Source organism: Manacus vitellinus, unplaced genomic scaffold (assembly GCF_001715985.3).
Source record: "Manacus vitellinus isolate BGI_N305 unplaced genomic scaffold, ASM171598v3 scaffold_0_pilon, whole genome shotgun sequence".
Taxonomy (NCBI): domain Eukaryota; kingdom Metazoa; phylum Chordata; class Aves; order Passeriformes; family Pipridae; genus Manacus; species Manacus vitellinus.
The window spans coordinates 47,457,158-47,482,165 of record NW_021938789.1 but is presented as its reverse complement, the minus strand read 5'-3'; the positions used below and the strand labels follow the sequence as shown (position 1 = coordinate 47,482,165).

The 25,008-nt window shown below is 37.7% G+C and overlaps 1 protein-coding gene across 1 annotated transcript in view; it reads left to right on the top strand.

Annotated features, from left to right (window-relative positions):
* The window catches only part of GRID2 (glutamate ionotropic receptor delta type subunit 2), a 691,727-nt gene that overhangs the window by 571,547 nt on the left and 95,172 nt on the right, over positions 1-25,008 (top strand). Inside the window, exon 12 of the mRNA XM_018072910.2 lies at positions 15,419-15,557. Within this exon, the coding sequence (XP_017928399.1) occupies positions 15,419-15,557 (139 nt within the window). The remainder of the gene's footprint in view (positions 1-15,418; positions 15,558-25,008) is intronic.

Below are 25,008 nucleotides of genomic sequence, written 5' to 3'. Positions count from 1 at the left end.
GCTGCCTGGAGTCTGCTGTTGCTTAATAAATTACTCCATCTTGCTTATCTCGCTCTGGGCATATTCCCTATCAGCAGGAAACCATTATGCTGTGACAATTTTCTTAGCGACATTTTCTCTTAATTAACTGTACAACAAACTCTGTGTATTTAATATGCAGAGAAAAACTCTAAAATAATTTTTAAAAAATAGTGTTAGAAATCAAGTATATCTTCACATGTGTTATTTAGTGGTGAAGCCTGATTTCTTATAGTTTTGTTTTGGTTTTTTTTTAAGTCAAGAAAATCAAAAAAGATCTAGTGATCCAGTATAAAGACTTTAGGACTAAGACCTAATTCCTAATTTGGATTCTGCACCTGATCTGCTGGCTGACCTTAGAAAATTTATTTAATATCTTAGATATCTGTTGCCAGTTGTAAAATGGAGATATTACCCATCTTGCTTCATAAAAACATGTTTTATATCTTCTGATATAAGGCAAAACTTAAATGCCAGTCTCATTAATTAACAATTGTAATTGCTTTTTAAGCCAATGCCAGCCTTGACATATTCCTGTAGGAAGGGGAACAGACTTACTGAGCCTAAAATGCACAGCACTAAGCTGGGAAAATGAAAGTCAGATACCAAACATGTTAGGAAGCAAACCCTATACACCAACAGGTATATTTGTGACATTACAGCTCCACCTTTAAATATGAACCCCCCAAATTCTCATGTTATTATATTAAATCTAGGCTCATGTATTAGTACCTCCCTACAGTCATCTCTCTGTACTGCAGCCCTGGGGTACCCATGTTCCTTTTCTGCATCTCTCAATGGTTTGGCCAGTCCTCTTGACACCATCAAAAAATGAGTAAATTTTGGCAGTTGTGTCCTCTGTCTCAAATGTGTCTGGAAACTGCAAGTGATTACTGGAGCTGACAGCATATACTGAGAGTTGTTGCTATGTATACAGTACACATTTGTAAACTTTGGATGTAGCTTTGTGTACGTTCAAAGGTTTATTGGATTGTCTCTTTTTGAAAATGTAATTCCAAGGAATAACCGTGCTCCAAGTAATATGTTCAGTAGTATGGACATTTGTTTGCAGCAATATGATATCACTTGTGTTAAACAACCAGGGGTTATGCTTGGATTTTCCCCTAATATGAAGTTAAGACTCAGGCAGTTCTTAGAGGCATCTGAAAAAATGCATTTCTATATCTTCTCTGCGCCTGGTTGCTTGAGTAATACTACCAGGTACATGAGGCAGTATATTTAGAGATGTTGTCTGACACACCTTCTGTGAGGAGGTGGAGAATGATTGGCAGTGTAAAAGCCCAAAAACCACCTTAAATTCCCCAGGACTAGCTCCAAGCCTGATTAACTGACTGTGAGAAGGTAATGTCTGTCTGACTATAGTATAAATGTTAATCAAGACCAAATGAGGCAAAAGGAAAGTAGAATCAGATGTCTGTGGCATCTGTCCATCATTCTGTGTTCTTTCAAAAGCATTCTAAGGCAAAAATTTTACTGAGAACAGTTTCTTTAATTTTTTTTTTTATAACTTCTAAGATGACTTTATGCTATAGTTGGGTAAAGAATGGATAAGTTAGATTCAGATTAAGTAACCAATTTTGACTTTTCAGGGTTCACCTTTGTATAATATATATTTCATTGAGGAAACATGGAAGAGTCAGGAATGGAGTGTTGCTTGCATGGAGGAGGATTGTAACCCCCATTTTTATCCTCAAAGATATTTAGAAGCTGAAGAGGCAAGCCTTACTTGTCCTGTTATGTGATTTTCCTGCGCGGAAGCTCACGCTTCAATTGGCAACCTTGGCTGTTTAAGGTAGGGAGGAAGTGAGAAATTAGTTTTAGCTTTATTAAAAATACTCCCCCTCTGCTTGGATGACAGCAGTTTCATCCACAAACCGATCAGCCTTTTTCAGCTGAGGACGTCCAAGGTACCAGATGAACATGAGTTTTGAAGGGAACCCATGGTAGTTTTCTGTTGCTTTGCTGCTCCATGGGGAGTCCCTCCTCTGCAACAGCTGTTCCATAGCTGTTTCCACCCATATGGATCTTCTTCATAACACCAGCTGGTGGGTAGGTGCCAGGAAAATTGCCTGAAAGCTCTAAAGACAGGAGCATCAAAGAGCTTTTCAAGCTGCTGACAGGAAAGTCTCCCTTCTTCAGCAGTTGAGGGTTTTTAGCTCAGACCTCTTGTAATATTAAAATTTTCATAAAAGGAGTAGACCAAAATTAATATTGAAAGGAAACAAATAATGCTACCAAATGATATTTTTTTTAAATAACCTGTTCATTTCTCTGATTGTTGAGTCTTAGCAAATCTGGGAAAATGAGAGCTAAATGAGAGCTATTGGGGTTTTTATTTGTTTGTTTTGTTTTTTTTTAATTTAGTCAGCTTCCCAGCATACAAATTAAGGGGATTACCTTCATTATAGCAGCACGCTGGTGTAGGAACCTCCTGCTGCTTAATTTTTATTCTTCCACTCTCAATAGTGGAGGGAGAGATCTTAAAGTAGGCCTTTACTTTTTCAGTGCTTTTGATGTTAGAAATGGCATTGGGTTAAAAATGTGTGATACCTCACCTACCAGACAAAAAGTAAGATGAAGGAACACGTATGGTTTTGGCTGAAGAGTCTTCTTTCCCCACACTAGGACAGAGTAAAGGTAACAATGAAGAGGAAAGAAAGTCTTCTGCAAACAGGCTGTTAAGGAACAGTGATAATAAATCTGTTGAGTGGGGTGTTCGTTATTCATTCCTAGATATACTTGCTAATAGAACATTTTTAGCTATAAGCATGTATTTCGTTTTTACAGTGGCTCCTTTTATTTCTATATCCCCAAAGATGAAAATCCTTGCTATCCTGTAAAGTCACCTTTGAAGTAGCTTTTCACTTCTAAAAAATCTGAGTTGCGATCTTAAGCAGGGTGATAGCTGATTTGCAGTAGAAAGCTGGTTATTCACCTTTCAGACATAAGCATTTGTATTAATGATTTTCATCAATAAATGACATTATAGCATTATTCTCTGTGAAACTTAAAAGGATGAGGTTTTCATTCTGACCTGTTTTCACTATCATAATACTAGTTTAGGTCATCTGAGTTTTACAGATCACTTTGATGGCAACATTACAGGATGTACCTGAAGTGGAATTTTAGTCTAAATGTTAAAATGTGTTATTTGGGAAAATAATTATAACTCTTGTACTAGTGATGATTGAATTCTATAAGGTTAGGAGTTCATTGCAGAGAAGCACTCTGAAAATTAAAAGATGGTTAGAATTAGTGACATGGAAACTGAACTGCTGTATCCAAGATGCCTGTGATTCATTTGCCTCTGAAGTAGTCAGGTGTCACTTTATGATGATGGGTGCTTGGAAATCTTACAAGAACAGATGTATAAAACATTTCATAATTCTTTGAAAGTTCAAACAAAAACCTGTTGTTGAATATGTGATTTCTTTTAAATTCCCTTCACCCCCAAAATCTTGGGGGATCACGGAATTATGTAGAGGTAAAAAGGTTATGGGGAAAAGTACCTGTCAAAAGACATGGAGGCCTTACTGGAATAACTGTTTGTCCTTATGGTCTCACTGCATTATTTTTTGGTTTGCTTGGTTCGTAGTTGCTCATTTTCAACCAAAGGGGACTGAATATCCCTCATATTCATAATGTCTTCCCTGACAGGCTCTTAGCTAAAGCCACACTTTTATACTTCATTAATGACATTGTTTAGCTTAATGTTAATTTTATCTACAGATGGTCTGTTTTCAGTCCATTGTGCACAGTTCTTTTTTCTGTCCCTGAAGGTACTATGTATAACACTGTCAGTAGTCTATGGAAAGACCACCAGTATGCAAACTGTATGTGACAGCGAGCTTCTTAGCCACTTATGAATACTTATCACAGATGATAATTGTGGTTCATTGTTTGAGGCTTCAGAGCATTTGAATACAGCCATTAGTAATTGAGAGACTGGGTCTCAGCATCTCTCGAAATCTAATCTAAATGTTGTCAGCGTGCAAGGTTATTTGTTAAGATCCAGTGCCAATATCCTGTAAAATAATAGCAAGCATATATCACTTTGATGCATTCACAGTGGCTGCAAATAGTGCCTTTATATGGGCATGCAGTCAAGTGCAACCTTAAAAGCACATATCACAGCACTGCAGAACAGGATCCCCAGAAACTCCTTGTGTTTCTTGCACATGCACACTGAGCTCTAGTCTGTGTTTGTCTCCATGTATGCGGGTGTGTGAGTAATTATATCATGCAAAATTATTGTCCTATGTTGTAAAAGTGGCAACAAACAATGATCTGGTCACAGAATTTTTTTTTAGCAGAGAACTGTTGGTAAAATGACTAGGCTTATTGCACAATTATTTATGATTATGTAATTTAATGGTACCATGTTTGGTAATTCCAAAATTAAATTTGAAACCCTGTTAAGTCTTCCAATAAGCCAATGCACTTCAGCAACATTAATGCAATATATTTCAGGCGACAGATTCTTTAGAGGTGGATAGCAAGCCTCACAGTTCCAATGTAGTCATAGTTACAGATATCAAAACATGCACTTTCAAATATCAAGACTTGTAGGATATTTCAGCATCTGGATATGTGTAGTGTAAGTCTAGTAACTGTTCATCTAAGAGCTCTCAGTAACTTAAGTTAATACAAGTAGATACCTCCATTTTTAAACTTTAGCTGCAATCATTACTTCTCTTTTCTAATGACAGCAAAAGGGAAAAACAAAATATACTTTACGATACATTTTCCAGAACTTTAGAAGCACTGTAAAATCTCTCCATCCCTTCTCTATCTGTGTAACTATGTTGCACAAGTCACTATAGTGTATTGGCATTAAATTAGTGCATACTATTATTTGTAACTTTTATCTATTATAAACTTTGATTTTCAATTGTAAACATTTTTTGCTAATTCCACAGAAAGACATAATCTGACCACTGCAAAGTTGCTAATATCTGAAATAAGTCCTTAAACTATTGGTCAAGGCCTAAAAACCAGGAATTAATTCTTATAACTTTGAAGATTCATACTGTAAATACTACCTAATAGAAATGAAAATCTGATTAATGTATGTTATTGAAGTATCACAGATACCAGGAGAAGCTAGACCACAACCATTTCCTGCATGGTGCTATGGCATGCTTCCTTTCCCAACTCCTGCATTATTGTCACTATTTCTTCAAGATGGGTGAAAAGAAATGATTTATTGTTGTGAAGGGAATTATAAATATACTATAACTAATATGTTATGCTAACATCACTTTAATCAGGTAATTATCAAAGGACTGTTTGGCCTTTAAGGACATTGATTTAATGAGAATTAATTTAATGATTGAACACTGTTTGTGTAACATTATCATTGCTAGTGATGCAGAAAATTGGAATCTCAGCTCAGCTGAAAAGAGTTTAGACTTTCCATTATCACATTAGATCTCTTTCTACTGGAATGTAGTTATTAGACCCTTTTTTATACTTTCGGTATATATTTAAATGTTTGAGTTTTATCTAAAAATTTCTGAATGAAAATAGCTAGTTAAAATTTTCATCATTGTACTGTTCTCCTTTTTAATAGAGGCTTGAATTTCTGCTTAAAATAGCCTTAAAGAAAGTCCATTAGATTTGGGGTTTGACTTGCTATTGCTTTTCTCATAAAACAAATTTTCTCTGTTTTCATACTCTGCTTTCCTCTCTGCAAACATGAATCATTATGTTTAGGAGGAATAGGAGTTTGGTTTATGGAATAGTTTTACAACTATAAAAACACAGCAGCTTTAAAAAGTAGTAGCAGACAGAGTGCAGTTCTATCCAGATTATTCTGAGGCTGAATCCTGCACGGTCTAGTCACAGCTTAGTGGAAACGGTGAACATTATAGAAAGAGCGTGTTCAGTACCTGAGGGTTAAGACAAAGGTAAAGCTGACCTTTAAAGTTAAAACTCCCATTTACCTGAAGGTATCTTGTCTGGATGCCCTCCTTGGTTTGCCCTTAGGAGTGTTATTGTCACAAACTATTTTTCATCTTTGCAGTGCCTCTAACTAACTACTGTTGTATATAAATTAGACCCAGGGAGAAAAGGGGAGCTCTGCATAAACAAGTGATTGGAAGCTTGTAGTGAAACGGTGTGTCTGACAGACTTCTGCAGATAGATTAATTTTCAAACAAAATTTTACTCAAGGATGTGTGACAGTTCCTGCTGTATCTTGGCAGAATTTTACAAGGGAGCCTGGTGGCCAGATGATTAGCCCTCTGCCACTAGAATGAAGCTGTTGCAGTAGAGACAGCAGGTTAGGCAGGCTGGGTATTTGAAGACTGATAGAAAAATAATTTGACAATAGATGCAGCAGAGACTCAACTTACAAACACTGTAGGTCACTAACCAGTGGTGAGCCGATGCTGTAGGAGGCTGAAATGGTTTGCACTGGGTAGCTCTAGCCCTTTCCTTGATGCCAGAGCATTTTCTGGCTTCAAAGAGGAGAGTTTTAAATATGACTGAGGACCCTGTGTTACAGGCAGAATAGTTTGTGAATAGTGATTTACTCCATCTTTTGGATATTTGTATTTGTCCATCAAGTAGCATGTCAAGGCCTTCTGACCAGATTTATGAGATGGGTACACTGGGCCATAACTTGATAAGGGCTTAGTGGCATTACCACTAGTCCTTGATTAGTCCCAGCATTTGAAATCTCAGCATGGGTAATCTCTTTCTATTAACGAGAAAACAGAGCTGAGCAATGAGCCGTAGTATGTGAGTCAAATGCCAGGGGCATATCCAAACAGATACACAGCAGTAGCAAACACAGGATTTTCAGAGGGAGTTTTCAAGATATGAAATACAGCTTGGAGATGATTACTGGCCATCAGTAACAGAGAGTGACAAGGTAGCATAGTAATCTCTCTTTCAGACTGGAACTCCTTGGTAGGAGTTTGGGGAAAGACTACATCTGCCTGCACAAGGCTGTGCATATACCCTCAGGTTAGCTGGATTCCAGAGTTGGTGATAAGGATCTTTAAAGCATGTATAAAATGCAGCTTCTCAAACTCCTTCACAGATTTTAGATAACTAGGAGTGATTTGAAATAAGCCTGAAGGAGAGGACTTATAGTCTTGGATTTTCTCCCTGTCACATAAAGGGGAGAAATAAATGAGGAAAGCTTTCTTTTGTGCATCATTGCTTCCCTTCTGGGAGTGCAATGAGGACAGTGCTTCCCACCCAGCTGAAAGGAAACAATCTTGCAGGGAGCAAATGTAATGAGATTAGTCAGGGGATCATTACACTAACAAAAACAAATGGGAGAGAGTGAGTGATTGTTTAGTTCAGAAGCAAGACGTTAAGGGGCAAGAAAATTAATCAGGACACCAAATGATAAAGTGGACACACTCTTTAATTGCCTATAGACCAGTGTAAGAAATCTGAGTAATAAACACGAACAGCTAAACTCATACAAATATAGATTTGGTCTTCATGGTGTTTCTGAAATCTAGTGGGAACATATGATACTTTGAAATACTGAAAGCCAGATGGACGATGTGGGCAAAAGGGGAAGAAGAGTGTCACTATGTCAAAATGGCATTAGTTATTCCAGAGGTTGAGAGATTGGAAAGAACTTATCTTGGCTTTTTTCTGTGACTGTGTGCTAATGGCTGGAGCACAAAATGAGGTGGGAATCAATGTCTGTTGTGGACCACGAAATTATACTGGAGTTGAGGATGATTGGCTCTCATAGTGCATATCTGTAATGCATAATGGAAAATGTGAGGTATAATAGGGGCATTCAATCTGAGTGGTGTATGTTTCAAGCCTCAAGCTGGCCATGCTGAAGAACCTGGAATGCACATAGAGAGCATATTGAAAGAAAAAGGAACGTTGCACAAAAGTGTTAGACACTACTGACTTCAGAAGAAAATGACAAGGGGAGCTAGTGTACACAGAGGTGAGTCAAAGCTGACAACAACAGGAAGGAGGGGTTTGAAAATTTTACTAGGAGCTAAAGAAACCTTAATACCATTGGTGCATTAGGTGAAGGTGATACTATTCAAAATAGTTATGCCAGAAAGGCAATAAATATATCTCTTCTGTATTTTTGAAAAGCAAATTAAATACTTTCCATGTAGTGAATGTTAAATGGCAGCTACTGGCATCAGACATTTTCAAATCGGCAAATTCGGACAAATTTAAAAAACAAAATTTTAAGGGAGCTTCGTGAGTAGCTTCCAGGATATCTGTTAGTTGATTTGAGTCTTGGAGCATTGGGCAGGTTTTAGAAAGCTGACAAAAAATCTAATGTATACCTAAAGACCAAACTGAACCTTTAATTCAAGTTTTTCTTCCATCTTAAAATACAGATGTAACAACTTGAAAGACCTAACAAATATAAACAGATGCTTAGTAGTCACAAAAGATATCACCATTAAAATAGTCTGGTATTGAAGTTACATATTTATACAAAACATTAGCATTTCTCAATGAGTGCAACAACAATCCTTCTCAAAATCATCCAGAAAGGCAGAGGAAGGCTGTAGAAAAAGGAATTAAGCATGTCTATGGTTAAGTATACCAGTGGCATAGAGAAAAATGCTTTATAATGCACAGTACTTGAAGAGACAGAATAACACTGGGAAATGAAAAACAGAGAATACACAAGAGATTTTCACTATAGACAGAGTTAGGATATGTTTGGTTTGTGCCTTAAGCACAGTGTTTGACATATGAAGGACTTATGTTCAGTGAAAAGAATAGGCCATCTATAAACTCAGAAGAGCTCTGCTGCTGTTGGAGTAGGAATATGAAAATGTCTTCTCTATCAATTGTATACTAGGAAGATAGACATCGAAAGTTCATCTAATATTTCATATTTTAAGATTAATGAATATCTAAATTTTCATTAATTTACAAAGGCTTCACTAAGTTGGTTTTTTGTAAATAGAAGAAAGTAGGATCATTTGTAAATATTTCAACATTTTAACTGTTTCATTCTTTAGAAATTGTTTTTTTCTGATTTACTTCACGTTTATTTTTAGCAAACTGATATGTGAGAATATCCTGACAATGAAAATCCCCACTGCACGTGACTTTTACTATTTTATTAAAAAAATTACTTGAACTTTGGGATTTGATGGAAACTTTTAGAATCACTTCAGTAAAAAAAAAAAATTGTTTCCCTTCCAATTCTACTACTTCCAGTAACCCAAAAAGCAATTCCTAATTTATCTAGAGTATTATCACAGTATAGTAATAATACCTAGATGCAGTTTACTTCAAGAAGTTAAGACCTGTAGAAATATTTCATGTGTGAAACAAAATATCTGCATGTCTATTTTCATATATAATTTTTAAAAAGAAACAAAACACAACACTACATTTTAATAAAAACAAAATGCTAGAAGAGGAACAGGTGGTGGGTTGAATAAAAGCAATACCTGGCTCTCGAACTTGTCCAGACCTTGTAGAATCTGGCTGCCAGCCCTGCCTCATGATCAGTTCCTTCCCCAGCCTCAATCCTCTGCAATCTGCCAATATTTGCAAGGATAGGGAATTCAGCCACTGATTTACAAGCTTATTTGGAAGGCATTACAATTCAAGGGATTGTATTCTCCTGTAGAATAATACGTTGTGCCTGCTGTGGTCAATGGGTGTTAACTTCAGCGCAAAATGTAATATTACAAACTCAAGTTATGACATGCCAGTTTAAATGTTATGGAAATTAACACATTCTGCATAGTTCAAGGAAGAATGGGAAAATATGGATTAAAAAAAATGAAAAGAAAGGAAGAAAAATTCATGATGAGAGACTTTCTGACAACTTTGAAGCTGCATTTCTTTCACAGCTGGTAGAAATAGGTATAGGCTTCATTGACTGTAAAGTATTTTTTGTCCTATACTGAATTGAAAATTTCCAATTGAAAACAGGAGAGATTTTATATTATCAAGGAAGTTTTTAACAGAACAATAGCAATGGCTAATGCCCTGAAAGATTCTGCCTTTGAAGAGCTCTGCTTTGCAGAGTTTTGTAAAGATAACAGAGCTCAGTCAAACTTTAGGTTTGGTTTCTCATAGCAAGAAATAGTGGAAATATAAAATGCCTTTGCCTTTTTGTTAATGCAAACTACTTCCCTTACACCCATTCTCTATTAATGTCCATTTTACAAAGAAAACAGAAGACGTACATTGATCTAAACTATTTGCAACAGAAGTCTACACTTCTTTATTTATGGAAATTGCAGATGCACAGCATAATTGATGTGACTGTTCTAACAAGCTGAAGGCTAAATTGCAGCCAACTCCCAGTCCTTTGTGTTTTTTACCAAAGGCCAATAATTCACTGAATGTGGACAGAATTTTTTGTAAGAAAAAGCAAAATCAAACTTTGTCCCCAGATAACCCACCCTATTATTTTTTCACCTTCCTTTTCCAAGCACAGTCAAGATTCTTGCTTTCAAGTTTGATAGTATTACAGCTCCTCAACAAAACAGTCGCAATTAATGTGTTTTTCATGGTTCTCTAAATTATCTGGAAAACTCCTTACAGAGAAATTCAGGTCACTCCAGACCTCTTGCAGAGAATATTGCAGGTTAGGTGATTGAAATTTGACAAAGTTATTTGTAACTCAGATACATTCTTACAGTGAGAATAGTAAGGTAGCCTTGATGGTAAGTACTGGTGACAAATTGGGTTTTACCTATAATAAAAATCTAGTCCCTGGTATTTCCCTGGCAGTTGTGGTTATCACAAATAGGGGCCATGATTTGTGTAGTGTCCTTCCTGTGGAAGGATAGAGCCTTCTCTGGGAGTAGCTGCAGCAGACTCCCAGTACAGCTCTCAATTCCCCTCAGAAACATCATTTAGTTTAGTTATGAAATCCAGGACATAGAATAATGGTGATTTATGGGTTTTCTCTGCATGTATAGTTGTTTATAAAGTACATTTCAATAATTAATCTTCAAAAGGCTCATTTCTCATAATCAATTCTGTTGAGAATATCTCAACATAGTGGGCTCTATGCTGCCAAGCTATTTGCTTTAATAATAGTAAAAACAGTATTTTTGAGCTGTTAAGCAAAGTAATTTTATTTATAAGTATTGTGCAATTACAATGAAGTTCTTAACCTGATATTAAATCAGAGGGAGACAACTTATCTTGCATGTTTACTGCCTGGATTGAATAGTAACAAGAATTGCATCACTTTTCAACAAGATGGCTGCCACTAGGTTTGAACCCTTTTATTTAGCAACTGCAACTGAAACTGCTTCAAGAAACATTGCACCATTTATTTTTGTGCACAAACGAGAATTTTTTTCGTTTCCATCTGAAACACTGTTACAGTTCTGAACTACGCAGATGAACACAAGCAAACAATTGACAAATCCTGAGAAAAAGATGTTTGGAGAAAGAGCCTAAGCATTTTGAATTCTCCAGTTTTAGTCCAGAATTATGAAATACCAAGATCTCACCAGGATGTGATCCTCAATTTCCCTATTTTGCCCATTTGTCCCATGATTTCATCCCTCCTTCTTGCCCGTAATCCTCTCTTGTGATTTTTGACTTGAAGAAACTTTTAAACTGGCTGCTAATGAGGGAGAATAATTTTAAAAATATTAAAAATCTGTATGGGAATTGTATAGGTTCACATTATATCTCCTAAGGTGGGTTTTTCCTGATATTTAGATCTGTCATAATTATGCATTATATTGTTTGCATTGTCAAGACAATGCATTATTTTTCTTGCCTTCTATTTAGCTTGAAGCACTTGGAAAGAAATGGGAATAAACAAAAATTTATAAGATAAGTTGCAGTCTAAGCCTGTCATCTGAAGTAGGCCAGCATTAAGTAGTCTAGGATTGATGAAAGAGAGCTGCATTAGATGAGCCTGGGAGGACTAAAAGTAATTTCTTTCACTCTGACTTCTACAGTAATTCAACTTTTTCAGGAAACTACCAAGAAGATTGATTTTTCTAGTTCAGTTTACTCTGGAAAGTGTCTTTTCCTTCCTGCATATGCAGTCTGAAAATTTTAAAGGCAGATTAGATTTTTTAAGGGATATTAGCACACTTCATGTGTCAGATGAATTATACTCAGAGCTGTAGCCACAACATAGGTGATCTACAGGTTCATTTTGTGCTGCATTAAACCCTTCTGCCAGTATATTGGAAAGGCCAAGATAAAGAATAATATAGCTTCTGTATTCATTTGAGATCTGTCTCTCAAGATGACAAAGCAACTCCAGGACTGCTGACTGTCTTCTTTGATTTCCACTTGTTTCATGAGTGGAGCTCAGTACTTTAAAGTGTTGCTGGGCATGCTACAACTGTAGTGTTTTTATTGTAACCACAGCCAGTATAGTAACTCCCACTGATGAATTTTGCTATAGGAATGAGGTATGATAGAACAGACTTTACTCTGGTCATCAGTGTGTGTTTACATGGCACCAAGTGGTCCCCTTTGCCATTAGGAGTTATTAAGTTTTGCTGGTGTGATACAAAATAAAATAGCAGGCAAAGATTTGTTCCATTTTCTTGGCTCCCCCACTGTGTTTGCTGTGCATAGCCCCTTGTAACTGGAATATGTTGTCATCCATAAAGATGTTGATGCACCTAAAAATCATACTACATATAGGAAAGCAGAGCTCAGGGAGGTTTAAACGCATGTCCCTTCTGCATTTACAGTCAAGAATAGTGTCTGTTAGGTCTGTAGCTCTTCATCATGGTAATGTCCATGGAAAAACAGTGATTGTTGCTCTCCTGAGTGAATTGGTACTCTTTTGCACTGAAAAAACATGTAAATTTGGACTGAAAGAAAACTTTGGAAAGTTTGTCCCCAGAAACAAAACTGGGGAGCATGAAGAGATTTCTTAAGGTGAATTGTCATGTTGCAGGAAGTGTTTTAGCAAACAGTACAATGGAACAGGACTGTATTGCATTAAGTCTCCTAATAGATACCAAAGAAATGATACTATGACAGTAAAAGATCTCCTTTGATTTTTGTTTATCCTTCTTCTACTGGAAAAGGTGAAGTACCCTGCCTGTACATCTTAAAAGTCATGCACTTATGCAGTTGTGGTGTCAGCCCTGCTTTAGAAATGGTGGTTTAAGAAGGCTCAGTGCAAGGATTTTTAGAGGAGTGCTGAATTATTTTGATATGTGTTTGATATGTGTTTATTGTACATGTACTCAGATACAAGTTTTGGCCTCAAGCTTCGTTTATTGACTTATGATATACAAGGTATGACTGTGAATTAGGAACAAGACTACACAAACACCTGGATGAGCTAAAAGCACTTGGGCTAACCAGCATTCATGGGGTTTAAAGTCTACTTTTGACATGGGGGAAAGAAGGAAAAAGTAACAGTGAATAGGGGGAACAACCTTACTGATGTGTGGGAAAGCTACACTGTATGAACGGTAGGAAATGCTGTAGCTTGGGGATCTGTAATGGCTTTCATGTTCATTTATTGCACAGCATCCTCACTGGGAAACCAGAAGGCAGGTGTGTCAGTTTCAATGGTCCTCTCTTTTCTGACATTTAATTTCAATTTAAAAATATGTCAATTTATAGCTTTATTCATTAGGCTGAAAAACAAAAATGCAAGGATGTCCAGGAGATTATTGGCTTCTTGTTAATCGCGCTACCCATTTCAATTCAATGTAAAGATTATCTGCAGGGATTGGCACCTGAAAGTTAAAAAGACAAACAGCCTTTTCTAATAAATTAATATAACTATCTGCTCTTTTCATTTTATTAAAAAAATAATTTTTAAATTACGTATTCCAAAGACATTGCAAAAACTGTTGTAAAGTAGAAATAATCTATTAAAAATAATTTAAAATTTATGCAGCAGTGAAAACCAAATCTTCACATGTTGAAGTTAGTGTTCATCTTCAATAATCCTTATACTGAAATAATATCTCCCAATCAGATCAGTAGATTCTTGTTTCAGACAATTACATGGCATCTTGGAAATAAAAGAAAATTAATTTCCAACTGCGCTGATCTAACATAGATTTTGTCTTTCAATGCTGGAATTCTCAAAAGGCAAAGGATTTCAATGTTTAAGTACCAAAAGTATAAATGAGTGGAGTCAGTTGTTACTTCACATATAGTAACTGCACATAAGCTTCAAATGTGAATGGTGATGCAGAGTTCCCAGTGCTTTGTGTAGGTAAGACAAACTGATAAAAAAGTAAGATGATCCTTCATATATAACATCTATTAAATATCTATTTTCTGTATATAATTGAAAATTATTTGTTTGTGGAGTGGGAATAATTGTAATTTTTATTCCCTTTAAACCTACTTGCTGGGGAAACATGAAGGAGTTATTACATAAGTAAAAAAAAAAACTTCTTACAGAGGACTGAATCAGTAACAGACTGCTTTGCAAATCCTAGGTATTGTACCATCATTTTGCATCTGAGAAAGCTACCTCAAAAGTAATGTCAACTTTTCAAATTGCTGAGTGTCAAGGGAGAAGAAAAGGGTGAACATCTTGAGCAGTTGACTGTGGGTGTTTGTTGTATTCACTGTCTCCCCTAATTACTTGTAGCTGTGACAAAACTTATTCTGCGTGCATAATTTTTAAAATTCATTTTTTAAAAAATTAATTTTCCTTCATCTAAAAATCTGTGATTCATATGTTTTTAACTGAAAGAGCTCTTGCAAACACTCCAAACTTGTGTGTTTTGGGGTAGTTATTTGAATAAAAAATGCTGCTTTTCATGGCTTACCTAACTGGGCTCTGGTCACACAAGCGGTGGTATGCAGCTTATCCTGGCAGGCTTATTTGCTGCTAATGTTCTGTTTTCATGGCAGTGGGATTTTAAAGGAAAGCAACTATGGGAATACAAAACAATTTTTGCTTTATTCTTCAATACATGGGACTTTTTTTCCTGCATGTCCAAGTTCACTTGCAGCAAGTTGTACGCATACATATGGTTCTCATGAGCATCTGCCTGCCTAGAGAACTGTGAAAAGTAATTGTGTTTTGATGGGGTTTTTTAACTTTATGTTCCCCAGAATGAAAGAAAAACTTAATTAAGGTTTCTAGATAAGATCTCTAAGGAAAGACCATTGTAGGAATTTACTTTTGCTGGTTTTGTTCTGAGATCTTGAAGTCTATTTCCATTACTGGACAGGACTGGCAAATGAATTCCAATTAAAGGCACAATAGCAAAAGAGATTAAATACAGAAATGATAACTGACAGTGTGGGCTTCCTTCAGTCCTTTTGTTGGATAGAAAGTGTGGCTCCAAGTCCAGCACCAGACTTTACTAAACTGCTTTACCCTGTTGACCCTGGAGTCTAGTTCTCCTGAGCAATGCATGAACAATGAGGATCTGGGTTTCCCTTCTGTCAAATGAAAACTCTTGCTTTTCCTTCTTTCCCACAGGAGGAGAGGTTCCATACACAACCCTGGCAACCCGACTGATGATGGGAGCTTGGTGGCTTTTTGCTTTGATTGTCATCTCCTCCTACACAGCAAACCTAGCAGCTTTCCTCACCATCACACGCATTGAGAACTCCATCCAGTAAGTTGATAAAGAATGATTCAAGGGAAAGGAGGGCAAACATAAATATACATGTAGAGGGGTATGAATGTTCTACGTAAATGTGATAAAAGGAATAAATTTTTATCATCCTGAGAAGCTGGAAAAATAACAATATACCATAGACTGTCAGTCTCCCTGGAGACACGTTGTTTTTAGGATCAAAATTTTTGGCCTCCAGCAGATACTTTTCCCTGTGGCACACATACATATGTATATATGCACACATACGTATTTTGAAAGAAGCAATTGAGTTTGAGATAACCAGTGTATTAGTGCTCGAAATGGGAAAGTATAAATTGTTGCTGTGTATACCAGCTATGCTTTCTATTCAGGCGTATCCCACAATACTTGCGTTCTGACACTTTGGTCAGGAAGAACCCAATGCTTCTTCAATGTATGGAGAGCTCAAAGCTGAATTCACCTATTCTTGCCAAGGCAAAGATGTATTAGCAGTAACAAACCATAAAAAACTCACTCATTAGTTAGCTTTGCTCCTTCTGCTCTCAGGTGCTCTCTTACCACACAAGCAGATCACACTGTTCTTTTTTATCTATTGGTTCTTTTGCTTGAGGCCTCCCTAACATGAGTGTCCTTGTCTTTTCCTGTCCCTCTTATAGTGAACTCTCTTTCTGTCATACATTCCAGTCCTTTTTTGCAGACCATCTCTCCATACCACAGGAATCTTTCTAGGCCTCCTACCCTCTCTCTGACCTTTTGTACTCCAGTACTGTGCTGATTTAAAGGTAAACCAGCAGGAGAAATGAACCCAACTCAAAAGAGATTATAAATCAGAATTACAATTTAATAAAAATAATACAATAAATACAATTATACAGACAAACAATTGGTTTTAACCTACAAAACCCAGATGTATAACCCAGCGCCCTGGGGCACGAACTGAATGGTGTTCATTGCCCCCCGTGCTGAACCCCACATGATTCTCCTGGGTCCAAAGTAAAAGGAAAGAAGGACCTGTTGGTGAGAGTGCTGGTCACAGTCTGGTCGAGGGTGGTGATCGCAGTCCACTCAAGAGTGATGGTTGCAGTCCGGTTGAGTTCTGGTCCTCCTCTGGATCCGATGAGTGGGCCCTGAAGTCCCAAGACTCCAAGATTATATACCCTCAGGTTCAAGTGGGAATGCCCAGTACCTCCCCCGGGGCAGGGAGTTCCACAATGGGTGATTGTGAGTGTGAGATATTTTTGGAATCCTTGGTGGCCCATTAGCAGACATGACCCCTCAGGCTAATGACTCCCTGGAGGGGAGTTATCACACCTGAGTCATTGGTGTGAGGACAGGAACATCCTCCTATCTCACCCAGCTTATAGCCTGAGGGGTCAGGTGTGCTCTGGGCAGCTGCTGCAAATGGTCTATTGTTAACAGTTCCTGGGAAACGACATAGAGGGTGTAGAATACACGGTTTGGGTTACACCCACACAGTGATGAACTGGTCCTGGCTGCTCTAACTAGGACAAGTCTCCTCTCCTTCAGAAAGCTGCATGCTGAGTTATCCTCACTCTCACCTTCAAATGCTCACTCTTGGCTTAAAGCAGAGACTAGAAAATACAGTGAAGCATTAGCTAGCCAAGCACTCCAAGGGCCAGCTGGCCATTTCTTCATAGCAGGTTTTTAATCTTGAGGCAACAACTCCATGAAAATATGTTGGAGTGACAAAGTTAGCCTTTCCCATATATCCTTCTTTGCAAAAGAGGCACATTCTGCTGTATTTCTTCCTCCAGAAAGCTAAGAACCTGACCTTCAAGTCAGGCTCAATGGTGGCCTTAGGGAAAATTCAGTTTTCTCAGTTGTTGATTCAAGTCCCTGACTTCTGTGTATCATCCTCTAAGGTCTTTCTGCCTCTAGTTCAACTACCTTCCAAACCTCTCTGAAATTCCCCTTGAGACAGCAAGCCACTGTTGCAGACTGGGTAAGGGGAGCCTTGGCCTACTGTGAATTCATAGGTTAGGATCAAGAAGCACTGCATGGCAGCTGGTCATCATGCTCACACCAAGGCACTTTTCCTCTAGGTGAGGATTTTCTACATACTAAAACCAATCCAGGCTTTCATGGCACATAGGCAAGTAAACATCTGCAATAGCAGACAAGTTTCATTTGCAAGTTTCATTTGGAAGATGAAGTTCAGAACCAAGAGCAGAAGCAGTCCCTAACTTTGAGTGCCTGGTTGTCTCCTGACTCTCCCCATTAGGAGCATCCTCTTGCACTTCATGAACCCTTTCTCCCTGCTTATTGGGTGTCCCTTGGCCCAAGTCACCCAGGCTTTATCAGTCCTTATTCATTCCTAACTGGAAATTTACTATGGCTGTTTCATTGCCCTTCCTTTCTGGGATAACAACCCCAATGCTTTCCTCTATTAGCAGGCTAAATACTCTAAGACAGAGATATGTAAATGAGTCTAAAATCACATCAGCAAATTATTAAACAATTAAAACAAGTTATCTTTTTTTTTTGTTCTGAATAACAGACTTTGAGATCATGGAATGCTGCAGGGGACTTTGACACAACCCAACTGTTTGACTCCGTAGTTTCAATTACAATCCCTTCAAAATGTATAGAGGAGTAAAATGATATTCTGTGTCAATGTTTGTTGACACTGAGCAAGAGGTTTTGAGGGAAGTTGGGTTTTTTGGGGGTTTTTCTAAGTTTAAAAAGCTTTAAATTTGAGTAAGGACTGTGAAGAAAAAAACATGAGAATTTTTACATGCAAAATAAATAATAGTGATATATTCAGTCATTCAGTTTGTCCTTACAAGAATGAAATATGCCTCTGCATCCCGTTTTAAAATCATGCCCCTTCTCATTTTGATGTAGTCCAGAAAAATGTTCAAATTACTGTGAAAAATGTCTGTGTTTTCTTATCATGTCTAAAAAAAGAATAAAATATACCCAAACTATAATTTAATACACCTTCAGCTTTTTCTTGCAGTTTATTATGATGTCACTAGAAAACCCTCAGTGGAAATCTGAGGTTGTTATGTACAGTTGGGACTACATTGGTCTTTGTGCTGTATTATTTATGGGCAAAGTCACTGAAAATGTTTTATTCAGTAGAAAATGTTGCAGCTGGAGAGCTCCTGGAATGAAAGAACAGAGACATTTTTCAACAGCACTTTCAGCTCAAAAATAGAGTAATTAAATGTGTTAAGTATCCATTAGGGAATGAAGTTATCCTAACTACGGCAGGAGTGTAAAACTTTAGTTTACAAAACTGCCAACATTGGAACTGAAACCAGCACATAAGAGAGAAACTGTTTGTTTACCGTTCTGAATTACTGCAAAGTGGAAAACATGAATAAGCAATAAAGAAAAAAGCTGATGCTTCACTTTTTTTTTTTTTTAGCAGTTCAAATTGTACCTTGGGGAGCCTTGAAGGCCAGAATGGAAATGAGTATGAGCATTTGGAGAAAGTAATCGAGATTCTGGTTGTAGTGGTATCCAGCCAGCTTCAGAGAAGTCAGAAAAATGAAAGAAATTGAAGTCAGTAGGTTTGCACAGATATAACAAGTAGTTAATAGGTTTTCATTTCCGATTTCCAGCTAGCATCAGATATTGCAGTGTGTTGTTGAAGGTATGGTCCTTGTGATATCTTTTACAAAAGATAGGAGGATTAAAGCAGTCCACAGCGTATTCCATTTCTGTGAAATTTTTTGGTAGTTACTGCATTTCAACTTTTGGATATGAAGCCAGTTTGTTTCAGAGCTTTTGCAGCTTCCCTTTCTTGTCTGGTATGAAGGCTGGGTCACTCTTCCTAGTCAGTTCCTCATGGTATCCAGAATTCTATTTTGAGAAGCAAAGCTTGCAAAATTTTGTCAGTCAGTGCACTAGGGAGGACTAGTTAAATGTACCCTTTCCCTAGAGAGTCTTGAAGTAGATCTTTTCTGTATAACCTCACTTGATGGCATTCGTGCCCTGCTTCAGTGTTCAATTTGAATCAAATTGTTACAGTTTTTAAATCGATTTAGAAGAACTAGAAGGAAAAGAGTGGACATTAATCTCTTTTTCCAGACTAACAGCTACTTTTAATACCTTCAGGAGCTCAGCTTTTCATTTTCTGCCAATACACAATATTAAGAGTAGAGGCACTCAAGTTGTAAAGTAGTTCCTGGATGCATCTTTTGTTCACACTTGACCCACATTGCAAATGACATTTAAATCAAGACACTCAGCATTTCAAATGCCAAAACATTGTGGCAGCAAAGCAAACCATAATTTCTCTTCTCCTTAAATCTTAAGATCACTGTCTCAAATGCAACATTAATTAATAGTAATTAAGAGTGGCTTTCCTTGGCAAATGCCAAATAAATTTGGAGGTCGTGAGCTATTTCTCACAGGTGCTGATGCTGTGAATTTAATCAGTGAGCCACTATTGACATTATTGTGTTTTATGATTCCTTTAGGACAGAATTAGAGTCCATGGGCAGAGATTGATTTTATTCAAACTACTGCACTGTTTTTTCTGGGTTAGAGGAGGGTGTCACCACATTCTCATGGGCACTGAAAATTTGCAGGAAGGTTGGAGGAGTGGGGTGGACAGAGGAGTCAAACCATTTGTCATATGAAAGGCCAATGTTAGGTGGTTTCGAGTTTAATCCACTCCTAAAAGTGTGGAAGCTTAAGACTTCAGATTGTACGTGTTAAGGGAAGAGTCTGCATCTTGTGTCTTCTGTAAAACAAGAAGTTCACATAATGCTTTCCATGTTACAACTAGCATGTCTTATTTGATAGGTGAGACCTCTGCCTCCAAATAACAGAGGAATAGAGGTAAAGCCTGTCTTTCTTGCCCAGTCATTCTTTTCACGACATTTTTCTAAACCATGATTCACTTGAAGCTAAGATGTCCCCAAGGCTTTAAACAGCTCAGTGCAACTGACTACAAGACTTCTGCAAGGGGGTTACACAAGAACTCGGTAATTAGATATTTCCTGATGCTGAAAAACAGAATGGTCTTTAATCTTTCCTTCAGCATGGTTCACGCAGAACTTCAACCTGGCTAGCAAGCCCTATTGCTACTTTCTGCCACAGCTGTCCCTACCAACAGTTAAATCTCTTGGCTTAATGTGCCCTGTTCCCTAAGGGTAAGTCTACCTGCAAATTAATCCCTACTGTCCTAGGAAAAAAGCCCAACCAACCAATAAAACCAGCAAACAAAAAAAGAACTGGAAAACTTTATCTGAATTATTCATAAATAAAGACTTCAGTGTAAGCCATGACATCAGTTATGTTTTGTCTAAAATTTAGTGACTACTTCTTAGACACAGCTCTGTGCAACAGTGAAGTCTAACACAGCTAGCCTAAATTGATCTATAACCCAGATCTACAAAGATACGTTGATGCCCAAGTATCTGATCTCAGTGGTGTTTAATCATCTAAAAAGAAATTTGGTTATTTCTTTATGGAGCTGACCTTTAGCTTTTCAACATTTTTTGTGTATTTTTTAAGGCTTTTGGCTGACATATGTGAACATGTTACCAATTCTGAGTCTAGGATTTGAATTTATAGAAGAGAGTGTGCTTTGGAGAAAGAAACATATCCCAATCCTACTATGTTTCTCTTCTAGCTTGAAGCAGAGATAATTTTTTTAATTACAAAATAATTAATTTTTTCTAAGCCATAAAATGAAAGTGACCTGAAAACTGCTGCCTAATTAAGGTGCAGAATACTAAACAAGATCAACAAATGCTGGAAAATACATGTATCTGTTAATAATTCATCCTCAAATGACTCAAATTATCCTCAGAATAGTCCTATTAGCTTAGTTAATTTGAGATAATATTGATATTGGGATAATATTGGCGTTATCCCAGTAGTTGCAGTGATAAAAAAAACATACCATAAAGACCACACATAACATTTTTCCCCACAATGCTGCATGAATGATAGCCAAAAATAAACTGAACTATGATCTGACTGTGTGGTCACTTCCCTAGAAGTAGAATTTGTCTTTATACAAACTCAGTTAAAGGTATTTTATTTTATAACCTTTTATTTCAAGTATATCTGCTTTTTTTATGTTTTTAAACAGTTTTCATCATTCACAGAATCACAGAATATGCTGAGCTGCAAGGAACCCACAAAGATCATCGAGTCCAACCCTTAACCCTTCACAGGACCGTTCTTAAGATTCATACCATGTGCCCGAGATTATCATCCAGACAGTCATTGAACTCTGTCAGGCTTGGTGTTGTGACCACTTCCCTGGGGAGCCTGTTCCAGTGCCCAACCACCCTCTGGGTGAAAAACCTTTTCCTAGTGTCCAACCTAAACCTCCCCTGACACAACTTCAGGCCATTCCCTTGGGTTCTATCACTGCTCACCACAGAGAAGAGATCAGTGCCTGCCACCTTATTGCTTCAAAATTAAAAATTCAAGGAGATAAAAGGTTTAAAATGTTGGACTATAATTTGCTTACTCACGTTAGATGTATGTTTTGCTTTGTGGGTAGCTCAACTGAGAACTATCACAAAACTAACTTTCAGTGTGGATAACAGTATCAGAATTGGACATCAAATGATACCCTGTACCATAGGAATTAATCAGCTTGACAAATGCTTTTTCCTTATTTTGAGATCTGGTGTGGCAGCTGTGTGGTGAGATTGGGTGACATAGTGAGGCTGAGGATTTGTGTATGCACTAAATGCATTTGTCTGAAAAGAGAATGAATTGTTTAATACAGGAATAGAGGTACTCCAAACAATGTGTAACTTATAAAACCAGGCTGGAGGCAAAGTAGTTATAAAAGTTCTTTCTTCGGTAAAGGAACCTCGATGGTTTAATAATTCTGCTAGTTCTGTCAAAGTTTGTCATTTCTCTTTGTTTTGCTGTACAGTAGCTTCTAGGTTCTGAATGTCACACCAGTAGTCTGCAGAGTTGCAGGTTATAAAAAAAACAGCATCTGAAGGAGGTCATATATATTATGATCCCATTTTACATGTTTGTGCGAGGGGAGGGAGCCACTGATGTGATAGATCTTTACTGCTTTTGCAGCTTGCTTATGCAGCAGAATATACACATATACATGTCAAAGGTTCTGAAACTTCTTTCTTGTTCCTCAGTGTATGGTCAGGTGAACCAAAACTTGAGGTTTACTGCCAACAACAGCGTTTAGCGCATCCATAGAGTTTACAGTTATAGTTGTCTTGCTTTTGTCCTCCTGCCATCATTTGCTCAGCATGGAGCTTCACCTGCAACTGTGTAAAGATGCAGAGTAGGGCAGCTGAGAGGCATCCTGTGTTTTAGGATAGCACATCTAACCATGAGGAACTGCAGACTGTAGTTAATGCCAGACTTGGCAACTACAACATGCCTTCCTGAAGGCATTGACATAATTCTTCTCCTTGTTATTTCCCTGCTGGTGGTGCCTTTGTGTGTGATAGCATTTACTTGCTTCTCAGCCTGTTTGCAATATGTTTCCCATATCTGACTGTAGTACACTTCAAGACTGACAGCTGATGTCTTGTGCTGGTTTGCCTTTCTGAAAATAGCAGAGTTGCTTTTATAGCCACAAATATACAGAGGAGCTGGTTTTCTTTTGTGCTGTTTGTAACCATACTGGTTTGTGGCAGCAGCTACACATATCAATTATTTACCACGTAGCAATAATATATCCAAAAATTATCTGTTGCTTATTATACTAGAAATTATATGGCTATACATAGACTTGTAAAGTAATGATTGCAATTTTGGTAGGTGTTGTTGCTGGAAATTGGAGACTCAATAAATACTTTTTGTATACTTTTCTAGTATGACAAATAACACAACAATCACAGGACATTACATTTTGCATCCTGCGACAGTTCATTGCACTTCTGAGTGCTGCCAGATAGAGGAGTGTATTGGCAGCAGCAGCAGCAGTAACACAGAATGGATGTATGTTCTATTTATCTAGTGCCTTTCATCAGTGATGCTTTTGACAGATAAACAGTCAACACAACAGTAATACACTACTCTGCACAACAATTTGCCTAATGGTAAAATAGAACGAAGCTCTTACCAAGGCCCACTGCTGCCTATGGGGGTGCCTTTCTGCAGAGCTGTGCCCCGGCCTGGGTTGTTACAGGGAGTTATTCACCCCTAGGTGCAGGGCTTTACATTTGTCCTTGCTGAATATCACACCCCATTCCCCCAGCCTTTCTAGGTCCGTCTGAACAGCAGCCTGTTCTTGAGCAGTCAGCTGGTCTCCCAAGAATATTCAAGAATTTAGATTCAGTACTGGGAGCCAGTACTGAATGGCCTGGTAAAGCTAAGGTAAACTATGTCTGCTTCTCTCATCTTGTCCACAAACAAAGTAATTTTACTGTAGAAGGCAGCCAAGTTGGTCAGGCATGACTTAGCTTTGGTAAATCCATGTAGACCGTGGCCAGTCAGCTGCTTCTCCTTCATATGCTCAGAAATGTGGCCTAAGAAGACTCACTCCATGATGTTGGATGACCAGCTATAATTCCATGAATCATCTCTTTCATCTTTTTGAATATAGTCTGGACATTTTCTTTCTCTAGTAGCCAAGGATCTCCTTCACCTTTCAAAAATCAAAGCAGCTGGCCCTGCAAGGATATTGGCCAGCTCTTTCAGCACACTTGGATGCAGCCTGCCAGGTCCCATAGGCTTCTGTGGGTCTGGTGATCCCAGTCAATCCCTGCCTTGCCTGGTTGGGATTTACCTGACCACTTCCTGCTGGTTGTTCATTGCCCCCTTGAACCCTGCCTCTATTCCCAGAGACCTTGCTGGGGGACCTTGCTGAGGAAGAGTGAGGCAACGCAGGCACTGAGCACCTCAGCTTTAGCTGTGTCTGCTGTCCCCATCAACAGCTTCACACTTTCCTTGTTTAGGCTTTTAGTTCTGCAAAAGCTGTTCTTGTTACCCTTGAAATCCCTCAAGCGCATCCACTCTGGCTGAGTATTTCTGATGCTACCCAGGGTTGCCAGGAAGTGTTTCTAAATTCTTTGTTTGAAGACTATCCAGCATCTTCCACCATCTGTATATTGTCTGATGAGATGAAGGCCCTTTTGAAATTCTTGGGGTTTTTTAGTAATTTCAAAGTGTAATAGATGATTGAATTGCTTTCCCTGGAGAAACCTGCCTGGTGGCTATGTCTAAGCTTCAGGACTGATCTTTAAAATTGTATCAAACCTTATTTCACTATATTTATTAAATTTATCACCTAAAATATCACCTAAGTAGTTTACTTTCACAATTCCCCCGATTGCCACTTTTTGAAATATTTAATGCTTCCCTTTTGCTCACAGCTGTAACAAGGTTTCCTATTTTTACTAACAGCTCAGCCATTTCATATTTAATCTCTCAGAACTCATAGGTATTTATCTGGACTTGATAATTTATTTTTTACTTTTCAATTACAAATGAACCAGAGTACTTATTTTCCTGATGCCTTAGTCTACTAGAGTCTCATATTTTTCCT